This window comes from Paramormyrops kingsleyae, chromosome 8 (genome assembly GCF_048594095.1).
Source record: "Paramormyrops kingsleyae isolate MSU_618 chromosome 8, PKINGS_0.4, whole genome shotgun sequence".
Lineage (NCBI taxonomy): Eukaryota > Metazoa > Chordata > Actinopteri > Osteoglossiformes > Mormyridae > Paramormyrops > Paramormyrops kingsleyae.
Genome location: NC_132804.1, coordinates 32,152,204 through 32,163,740, shown reverse-complemented (window position 1 = coordinate 32,163,740; position 11,537 = coordinate 32,152,204). Strand labels below are relative to the sequence as shown.

The following is an 11,537-nucleotide window of genomic DNA, read 5'->3' as shown; positions in this document are numbered from 1 at the left end:
CTTACTTTTGAAAACTGTAGGTTATCCATTATACACATCCTTTGTTGTATTTTTCAGAAGTACGTTTAAATTCAGGTGAATTTAAAAGTACGTTTGAATTCAGGTGAATGGTCTGCTTGCAGATTACAAAAAGCCAAATTGACAGAATTAAATACACATAAAATCAATTTTAAATGCTGCAGCTGCACACATTTATGTGGAAAAAATGTATTACATATTACATCTCAGCAAATGAAAAACAGCTGGAATCCGTGCCATGGAACAGCTCCTATCCACTCATGCTTAAGCCAACTCTATGTTGTGAACTACTGTCCACTTTCATCCTCATTTTGCAACATGTTTGCAGGAAATCTTTGGCTCGGTGTCTCAGACGGCGGCAATGACTAAATACAAATATTTAAATTGTAATCTCATCTAAAAGACTGTCTGCAATCCGTTTTTAATGTGTGGTATTTGTTTTGAAGATTACCCTGATTTATACTGAACCATTGCCATGGGACAGAATATCAATGTTTTACAATCAAAACATACTATATATTGAATATTATAAGGTTCTTTTATGTGAACAATTTTCGCCAAAAATTTTGTTTATATCGTATTATTTCCAATATGTAATTCCTGTGCTTTCATTTCATTTTATTTTGTATGCACAAAATTTAAGGAAACACTTCTTTCTCAACAGGCAAAATCTTAGTTGTGAGTCATTTTAGTAATTTTGCATTATTTCATATTTTTTCCACATTTTTAAATTATATTATATTATATTATATTATATTATATATGGACCAGCCAAAACATTTAAACCATAAGTGATTATCTCATTACAATGGCACTTGTTAAGGGTGCCATTATATATTGGGCAAGTGAACAGTTCTTTTTGTTGAGGTGTTGGAAGCAAGAAAAATAGGCAAGTGACTTTGACAACCGCAAAACTTTGATGGCTAGATTACTGGGTCAGAGAGTCTCCAAAATAGCAGGTCTTGAGGGCTGTTCCCAGTACGCAGTGGTCAATACCTACCAAAAGTGGTCCAATGAAGGCCAAACGGTGATCCGGGGACTGGGCCATGGGTGCCCAAGGCTCGTTGAAGCACTTGGGCGGGTGAAGGCTAGCCTGTCGTACAAATGTTGAGGAACATGAAAAAGAGTTCAAGCTGTTGACTTGGCCTGCAAATCCCCCAGATCTCAATCTGGTTGAGCATCAGTGGGATGTGTTGGACAAGCAAGTCTGATCCATGGAGGCCCCACCTTGCAACATACAGAACTTAAAGGATCTGCTGCTAAGGTTTTGGTGTCAGGTACAGGAGACCCTCCGTATCCACAGGAGATATGTTGGCGTACATCCGAAACACGGGAGACCATCTGCAGACCCCATAATGTGAATTTTATGTTCTTGCATATGGTAATTGTTGCTGGTGTGATATTACTAACATTAAATACAGTAATAATAAAGAACATTGTACATTATTGTACAGTACTACACAGTACCATACTCTCGAATGAAAGGGATTCTAAAGATTTAACAAAATTCTCAAAAGACTAGAGCAATGAAAAATATGCATCATGGGATGATGGATTAATGAAAATCATGCTTTTCATAGCCCTCAAAGGACAAAGGAACAATATAAAAACACTGTCTTTTCAATACATGTTTTGGAGCATGGTAAACTGCGAATAACTGAAATGACAGTTACTGAAACCACGGACACTAGACTACTGTACCGCGGGACACCTTCAGAGGCCTTATGGAGTCCATGCCTTGACGGGTCAGAGCTGTTTAGATGGTTTTAATGTTATGGCTGATTAGTGTATTATATAACTGCAAATATTTTGTTTGTTTTTTTAACCTTTTGACACGTTTTTCCAAAGTTTTCTTAAACTGAATGAGCTCCATATTAATAATACACAATCACCTCTCAGGATAAATGTGAAAAATCACAGGTATGAGTTTCAATAGTAAAGCTAAGAACTTCACCTTTCATTTGGCATTTGCTTGTGTATTTTAATGTATAAAATACTGTTTTTATGTTTGCCAGATATAATGCACAATAATAAAATGTATATGACTGTATTGACAGAGTGATCATTTTGTCTTTTTTCCCTTCTGAATCAAACATACTCAGTTATTCATGCACTACTGTGGATTGTGGTGATTTTCTTCTTTTGGAAGAATCCATAATAACAAGAAAATTGCTTTCAAACAAGTAAAAACACATTTATTCAATGCTTTGATAAAGAATGTGTACATCTTTTTGAACACATAGATAATCATTTAAATATAACAAAACAGCAGAGTACTCAGCACAACATTATATACATATTAATAACTGATTATCAAAATTCCAGTCATAGTAGGCATGCAGACATAAGAAGATAATAAAGTGCAATCATCTTGATTTGGGAATTTGTTACTTTAGTTAGCTTGGTCTTTCAGTCCATGAAATAGCTTTGGGGTGATTTGTTGCATTTTGAGGTATTTTTCATGTTTAGAAAGAGGTGCGATGAGCAGGTTTTCTGGTCACAATGAGTACAATCTCCATCTCTTTTTAAGCACAGAGCAGACAATGGAGATGCCAAACTGCCACCTGTTAAGGAATCAATTAAAAGGGGATAATTAGAGTCTCATTTGGCAAACAGATCACACTGGGGGCAGTGCATGGTTCAGCAGGTTAAGGACACTGCACATGAAGTAGGAAGGTTGCTGGTTTGAATCCCATGTTCAGCAGAGAGATATGAGTGTTGAGCCTTTGAGTAATATCTAGTATTCCCAGTTGCTCCAGGTACACTCTCAATTGTATGTTTATTTGGATGAAAGTATTTCTAAATTAATGTAATGTGTTATGTCTGCTCAAGCAGAAAAAACTGATGTGTAACGAAATAGGGCTGTTCAGAACAGCGGGTAAACTCTGTTTGGCAGCTATAGTTCAGTGAGGACAAATTTTATCTGACAGGATGAAAGGCTGAAGTAAGAGAAGATGAATGACCTTTATCGGGCTTACTCGCATTGATTTCCCACATATTTTTTTTGCCCTGACAATTTGGTCTATTGCCATAGAAAGAAATATGTTGCTACCATGCAAAGATTTCACCAAAGCTTCTCTTACCTCATCTCCTGATAAAGGCCACTGGCAATTCGCGGCTGGGGACAAGGGTTCCTGAGTGTATTGCCTCTACTGGGTCATTATCTGTTGCTAGGATTTCATATTCTCTTATCACCTGACATCCAGAGAAAACAGCATGATATTATAATTTAACTGATACAATTTACAAATTAGCAAAAAAATCAACAACCTTCATCCATCAGTTATAATAAATTAACATATATATATATATATATATAAATCCACTCAAAACTGTCCATTCTTGTATTGCCAGATATTGTGTTTAAAGGGATATGTGATACATACAGTGTGAACAGACAACTTGCAATTTGTACACTTTCTGCTAACATTTCTGTTCCAATTTGTATTGGATGTTTACATATGCCAAAAGATTTACGTGTTCTGGAAGACACTGGCAATGTTCTTAATTCAGTCTCAGTTCAATAAGTGTGGCGTCCATTAATCAATACACTTAACATTTTACAAATAACCAATATTATTGGAATGCTGTTTGTGAAATGTTACACAACACCTGAAGAACATGTCCTGAATGTGCTAAATTGTAGATGCTGGAGGTTTATTTGATTTATTTTCCTTCTATGCTAAACACAAAGAGCATTTTTTCATGTTATGAACTATTACTGTTTTATTGCCAACCGCTGGCAGTGTATAGCTCTGCGGGTTAGGAGTGTGTGTCTGTAATCAGAAGAGTGGAGGTTCAGATCACATGGTTGGAAGTGATGTCAACATTGGCCCACTGAGCAAAGCCCTTAACCCCAATTGTTCTCTCATCCTCATGTGTATATGTTACTCTGGACAAAAGCATATAAATAAAATGTAATTAAGCAATACAGTGATGTGACTACTGAGCTATACTTCAGAGCTGCATGAAAAGAAAGTGTTAGAATTGCCAGACATTTCTCCTGGGACCCTGGAGCAGTTTTGGGCTTAAGGGCCTCACTTAAGGACCAGTAGTGATATGATTACAGGATTAGAACCAACACCCTTCTGGATAGAGGCAAAGTCACACACCATCCCAGAATAGGCGCATCTGTGATCTAGTCCTTGAACCTGTCACACCTTAAACGAGTTTCCTATCCCCAGACCAAGAGGCCGGATCTTACCCAGGCCAACGCAAGCTGCAGCTGCAGCTCTGCCAGACGACGGCCAATGCACATCCGCTTGCCGATACCGAAGGGCACGTGAGTGAAGGGATTGATGGTGCTCTTCTCCTGAAGCCAGCGCTCGGGCTTAAACTGCTTCCCCTCATCAAAGTACTCTTCATTAGAGCCCAGGGCGTGGCTGTTTATCATCAAGACTGTCTAATTTTAGCGTTAAAAAAGATATGTCAATATTTTTCAACAGCAATAGCAAAACTCAAAACACTAATAGAAACTAACTTCTGGTCAGAGTCTGTATAGACACATTTAACATTATATGTAGAGCTATATGACAGATATATATTATGTCTTATTATAAATAAACATACTTACTCCTTTTGGCAGTATATAATGTCCAAGCACAGTCTCTTTATCCAAAGTCCGACTAGTAAATGGCACCGAGGGCGAAAGTCTATAAATAAAGCAGATATTAAATGTAAACTCTGGAGAAATTAATGAATTTGTGAATGTTATACATCTCCAATTGTGCCGGAGTGCTGGCAGAATGGGTCACACTGTTGCCTCACACTTCCAGGGTTGAGGGTCACCCTCAGGGTGTGATTGTGTGCCCTGTGATGGGGTGGAATCCTGTGCAGGACGCAGCCCTGCCTTGTGCCCTGTGCTTCCTAAGATAAGCTCCAGGCTCAGCGTCATCCTGGACTGAACAAGCTGCTATGCAAGCTGAGGTACAGAACTTCCAGTTCATGTCTGTTTCTCTGTTGATTATTTAACTAAAGCTTTTTTTTTTTTTTTTACTATTTTTACTGCAAGCAAACAGAAAGATTCTCAGTCCCTATTGACAAATTGTGGTCTTATCTATTCATGCTTTTCCCTTCATTGACTGATTAAAGAATTCTTTACTACGTACATAATAAAATTGAAGGTAGACAATGTATAAAGTAGGTACTATTTAAAAAAAAAGTAAGTATCTCAGGTCAACATTGTTTGCATATCACCAGACTACATCCAAATACTATGTTCCAATGTAAATAGTGATCCTCTAACCATTTATGGGTCATGGTACACAGGGCTCATGCACTTACTATGGCGACTCAGAAACTCCAATGAACCCCTCTTTGAAGTGTGGGAGGAGAGTATGAAAACTCCATACACTCTGAAAAGTGGTGGGATTTGAACTCACAACCTTCGAGGTCTAAGGCAACAAAATCACAGCATTAGCTGTGAGCTAACTCAGTTAAACATAGCAAATTTTTACCCTAAAGAAATGACACTTATGTGATCGCTGTGCTGGTTTTACAGTCAGCCTACAGCTTCAGGCTGATTGATCGCTCCAAATCACCCAGAGGGGATTCTTTGCCTCAGTGACCTAATGAATAAGGCTCTGGCCACCCAGGCCAGGGATTGTGAGTCTGAGTCCTATCTGAGGTAGTGCTTTCCAGCTCAGTGGTTTAGAATGCTGTGCATGAAATTGGAAGGTCGCATATTCAAATCCCCGACTCTGCAGAGTGACGACCATAGTGGGCACTCGGGAGTGACTGGGTGTGGATGAAGCTCAGCTGATGATGCGTATGCATGATGATGCGAATGCATGATGATGCGTATGCATGATTATGCGTATGCATGGGCAGTGCTTACCTCATAGATTCCTTCAGACAGGCTTTGAGGAAGGGCATCTGCTTTACGTGCCGAGCATTGGGTGCCTCTCCTGCAGGGACTGTGGCTGTAATCTCCCGCAGCAGCTCCTCCTGACATCGCGGATTGCGGGATAGGTTGAAAATGGCCCACAGGAAGCTGTTGGCTGTCTACAGAATGACACAGGCAAGTTTACTATCCCAATACAGACAGCAGTCTCCTGCCTTCTAGGAATAGCCTATTGCAAGCTTGGCTGTTAGGTATTTGCATATTTATGCTGAATGACTGGCTACTTAGTTATGTAACAACAGCTGCATTCCAGCTGTCCATGTGTCTGTTTTGCATTGGCTGGCTTTCAAAAGATGAAAAACTTGCAGGGATAATTCTAGTGTCTGTTTCAAGCCCAATGACATGGCCCCAAGCATGATCTTGAATTTGATTTGTCAGTGGTAGTCATGGCTACAGTTTTAGGCCCAGTAACTCACGGTCTCAACTCCTCCAATCTGAAGCTCTGTGGTGGCCGCATACAGCTCCTTCTTGGACAAGCGACTGTGGTGGTAGATCTCACACAGGAAGTCATCGCTCGAATCCTTCTGGTGGCGTTTCAGTTTTTTGTCTATGTAGACTTTTGCTGCCAGAAGAAAAGTATGGCAAACTTCGAATGATATTTTATACTTACCAACCAAAATCATGATAGAAGGAGTTACTCAAATACACTGCATTTTAGTGGCTGATAGTGAATTCATGTTTGCATTTACATGTATTTAGCAGACAATTTTATTCAAAGTGATAAACAATAGAGGCAAAAAGCACATTATATTGTAGTGTCCCAGTCTTGAGAGGGGCTATGGTTTCGTTGTAAACATTGTGATTTCTTGTTCTTGGTGCTGCTGTGTTTGAGCAGTTTCTCAAGGCAAGCAGAAAAAGGGATGGAATAATTGCTGATTAAGGGACTATAAGACCCTGAATAGGGGGTGGGTTTGGCAGCACTGAGGGAGCCTATTTCAGGGAGTGTTTTGCGGGATTTCGCTCTGTCATTTTACTGGTGAAACTGAAACGTCATCCTATTTTAAAGTTTGAAGAAAACGTCTGATTTAGGCTATTTAGTAATAAATATATAGTAGCCAGCAATATATGGACTTGGAATTATTTCCAATACAGCCAAATGATTAATATTATTAATATTAATGAGCTAAATGTTATACTCGTCTACTATTAAATCAATGAAGTTCGTGTCGGGTTACCTTATTTTTAAACGTCTCTATTCATAGACTTTTCCGCGAATGAACTCAAAAACCTCGAAACGTGTCAAGGAGCGACTCCAAAAAAAAAAAAAAACTTTAAACTGCTTGTCCCATGAACTTGAATAACCTTTGAAAACGACTTGGTCTTCCTGCGGAGCGCGAAACCACAGCTTGTTTATAGGCGGGGGGGGAGGCGAGTGACATGTGCCTGCCGACCGTAGTCTGTGTAATCAGCACAATAAACCATCCCCCTCTCCACCCTCCGACTACTACAAATATTTGGCAGCTTTGTCAGACACGGGTCACTCAGTTTACTACTAATGCTGTCAGTGAGTAAAGCGGGAAGGCAATCGGTTCATGTGTCATCACCTGATTGAAAATGCTTTTCTGTGGGTCATACGTCATCGGGGGCGGGGGGCGTCAGGTACCTGTGCGGAATATGTGGTCCCAGGCTGCCGTGTGATCCTGCCATGTCTTCGTATTCAAGCTTTTGTGGAGCTCGACCGGAGTGACCATCATCGTTCCAAACGTATTCATCATCTTAACATCAAGAAAACAAGCCTTTCAATAACAACCCGTGGAGACTGTTGTGTTTTATATCATATTAGCCTACAATAACGAGCTGTTGTTATACCCCACCCTTTTATCTTAAGAAAAAGCATCCAACCGAGACATTAAGTTTTTTTCTTTATTAAACAGAACTAAAGGTAAACAAAAAGCATGGTCCACACTCAAAATAGGAGGATTACGAAGACGAATACACACAGTCACGGCCCGCGGCTTAGTGAACCCAATGAACTCTGTTTTTTGCCTACATGTAAACATACTTGAATAACAGTGACCGTGTAAGGTGGGAGAGATTTAGGTTATCAAGATATTTGTTTTGCCGAATGGATAGGTTTGTGTTTCAGGTGAATAAGTTCACACTATGATGGGAGTATCTGCTGCCAAGAATTTGACTCATCATTTTACACTTACGGTTTTTATAGCTGTGATAAAGTTAATTGCTTCTTCATTTACGTTCTGGCCCAGAAGCCCAAATCGCTTGTCATACAACACCAGGCAAATAGCTGTAACAAAATATTGTCATTATTACGCATTTTTAATATAAATGTGATACTAATAATAATTATTCACAACAGAATTATTGCAGTAGGCCTACTTACTTTCAAACGACCACTTGTTCAGTTCAAAATATAAGTCATTAATGTGACCATTGACATTGACTTTCCCAATCCGATCAACAAAATCAGCCAGAACCTTTTTAAAAGAAACAAAATAATTAATAGTGTGAAATACGTACCCAGAATTGAACAAAATCCGTACTGGGTTGTTATTTGTGCTTTTTAAAGGTATACTAATATCAAACAACGAAAACAGGACACACTGTATTGTGACAATTGATTCCAAATTGCCGAGAGCTTCTACAAACCCCATTATTAACTAATTGCATGATCGTAATCATTATTATTCAATGTCTTAAGTTCACAATTACAGCAGTGTGAATATAAACGCTATAGTAACATATATTAACATACGAACATCCAAAATGAAATGCAACGATATTCGGAAGTTGCTCCGATGGGTAAGTTACCACCAATGTCATTTTTCTACTTATTATTTTTACTGTATTATTTTTTTTTTTACTGTTTTATAGTTATATACATGTAATTAGCCTGTACGATAATAATGTCATACCTCATTGATTTTTCCGTCCAGTTTCATCACTTCTGTAGGTTTCATTAATTTCTGCTGGAATGCGCTTCTCACTCTCTGCCAATCCTCTCCTTCCCTTTAAAACGAAAATAGTAATTGTCAGAAAAGTTCAGTCTTTTATTTCCACATCTGCAACGAAAAAAATATTACACTTACAAAATAAGGAGTCCGTACGCCTCGTTTCTGAAGTCCCTGTATGCTTTCCAGGGTTTTATTTCAAGGCGCTGTGGGTAGTTGCCTTCCTTTCTGTATAGTGCCTCCAGTAAACAAGGAGCGCCAATGTGAACTGATTCGAAAGATCCCAGCTTCATCCTGAAGATTTTCCCGAACCTTTTATGGTACTCAATCTGTAAAGAGTGCACAACACTTAAACGGAATGCATTTCAATATGAGTACTTTGCGTGGAAAAGTGGAGTATACTCGTCGCTTTATGCATTTGAAATTAAATGCATAGAATTTAGATGAGGGATATAGATGTAACAGTATGTCATGGTGCGAAAAAAATCTATTATCTTTATTTACCAATGTTTCGTGCTGTCGTTTCAGCCCTCCTTTTCGGAGAAGCTCGATTAAGCTGCCAAACAGCGGCCAGTTCGTCGGTCCTGGGATAGAGGCTAGACCTTGCCCATCAGCGGGCACCTGTACAGCATCCATTGACTTTAACGCGCAAACTGAAGACGTGGTCTTGCAGTGTTGCATTCCTATGGATTTAGTCTTCAAAAGCTCGAGAATCTGTGGAGCTTTTTTAATTTGCGTTCTCATTTTTGCAATACCTAAATAGCAAATTGACACTATGAATTTAGGAATCGTCTACGTATTAGGACTGTATCTCCCACTCTCCTTTCATAAATAAGTCATATCTTCCCACAATATATAGCCGTACCTTGTTTTTCCAAACTAAGCCCCTCAACCAATCAGAGGCAAGTATTGCATGGTGTGGCCGACGAGCCCACCTTTCATTTTTTGGATCTATGTTATGAGTATCGCATGTCCCTAGATAGAGCGAGGAAATGCCCTTGCGACTGACTTTATAAATAAACAGCAAGCCAAAGTGACGATCTTCATATGAACCTTCCCGGCTCTGTTTACTGAATTATCTGGAATTATCTCTGTGTAAATGTAACTATTACAATGCGAAAGGCCAGGCAAATATTTGTGTAATGCTTTTCATTAAATTTCAAGATTGATTCACACACACACACACACAGTGCTTTTTTCATATTTGCGGTGAATAATAGTATCTTCAAAGCTACCTTACAAAATCTGAAAGCATGTGAAATACATGATCTTGTAATTTACAATTTTGGATGTAAATATTTATTCTCTATTCTTTATCAAATAATAGAGCAAGTAATCCTTCAAAATTTAATTTTAGTCTTTAACAATTGCGTAATATATTCTAGATGTCATGTCCTGTCCTGCCTGACCCTCCTGTCTCCTCCCTGGTGTGGTTCCAACAAGCTGCCATGCCTGGTCCTCATCCGCACTCTAGGCTCCCAGTCCAGGAGAGCCACTTGTCTCTGCCCCCACACCCAACCACGGTAACATCCCCACCAAACTCCTAGAGCTTGTCTCGGTCCCAGCTGTGTCCTCAGGCCCATCCTTGCAGCTGCAGTAATCTTAACTTCAGGCCCCAGGGGAGGCTGCCACTGCCCTGCTAGCACCCAGCTCAGGAGAGGTCTCCACCGTTTCAATTCCGCCCGGCCCAGAAGACATCTCTATCGCACCACTAGCACTCTGCTCCATAGAGGCCGCTGTCACTCCTGGCCCTGAGAGGGCCCCATTGCTCATGCTTCCAACCCAGAGAGGGGTGTTTCGCCCTGTCCATCTCTGGGTGGCCCGGTTCTGCCATGTCCATCTCCAAATGGCCCGGCTCCATCCGCCTCCAGGTGTCCCAGCTAGACCCACTCACTGCCTGATGTCCCAGAGAGGGCCTCATGGTTCCATCCTGCCCATTTCCAGGCATCCCGGATTCACTTCAATCATCCAGGTTGTCCTGTTCACCTGAAGGTATCCTGGCCTCGTCCTGCATACCTCAAAGTGTCCCAGCCTTCTCACCTGCGCCCGCCTTGTTATCTTTTGAGGTCCTGCCGGCACCCACTTTCCCCCCCCCCTCTGGCCTCCACCAGCCCCAAGGCCAACTCTCCATTTGCCACAAGCCAGCCCTGAGGGAGCAGACCCAGAGGACACCTTCCTGGAGGACTTGGAGTGGGACCTTCTGGGTCTTGCCCTAGGTTCCACTCCGTGGGCCCCTGCCCCCATCCAGGACTCGGGCTGCCCCTGTCCCAAGTCACAAGGTGGCCACTGGTTGCAGCAGAGGTTCAAGGGAGGGGCAGGCAGAGTCTCTGTCTCGCGGAAAGGGAGATGAGGGCACACCATCCAGGGTCGCCACTCTCACTCTCCTGCCCTGCAGGCCTCTCGGGCTCCTCCTGTGCTTGCCTTGCTGTCCCCTCATCACCACCCAGCCCTGCTGTTCCCTCGTCCCCGTCCCCCCCCCCAGCCATGTTAGGCTGCCCCCTCAGCGCCACCCATCCCCACTGACCCCTTAGCGGCACCTGGATTCCCTAACCCCCCAAAGGCCAAAAGGCTCCGCGTCCCTGGGTTGGTATCACACAGTTGGGGGTCCCAAGGATCCCCCTGCCAAGCCCCGTTCATTCTGTCCCTGTTTTTGCCTCACTGCCCGGTCCTACCTTTATTTCTCCCTGGCTTGTGGTCCTTGTTGGTGT

At 41.3% G+C, this 11,537-nt stretch overlaps 1 protein-coding gene across 1 annotated transcript; it reads right to left on the bottom strand.

The window, feature by feature from the left end:
* Positions 1–2,249: 2,249 nt before the first annotated feature.
* Positions 2,250–9,639, bottom strand: cyp24a1 (cytochrome P450, family 24, subfamily A, polypeptide 1). Its single transcript, XM_023796654.2, has 12 exons — positions 9,334–9,639; positions 8,968–9,158; positions 8,794–8,887; positions 8,262–8,355; positions 8,074–8,165; positions 7,524–7,635; positions 6,337–6,482; positions 5,855–6,021; positions 4,592–4,670; positions 4,223–4,420; positions 3,102–3,213; positions 2,250–2,582 (listed from the first exon to the last, which is right to left on the bottom strand). The coding sequence occupies exons 1-11, from the start codon at positions 9,571–9,573 to the stop codon at positions 3,103–3,105; spliced, it is 1,524 nt and encodes a 507-aa protein (XP_023652422.2). The 5' UTR covers positions 9,574–9,639; the 3' UTR covers positions 2,250–2,582; position 3,102.
* Positions 9,640–11,537: the final 1,898 nt, after the last annotated feature.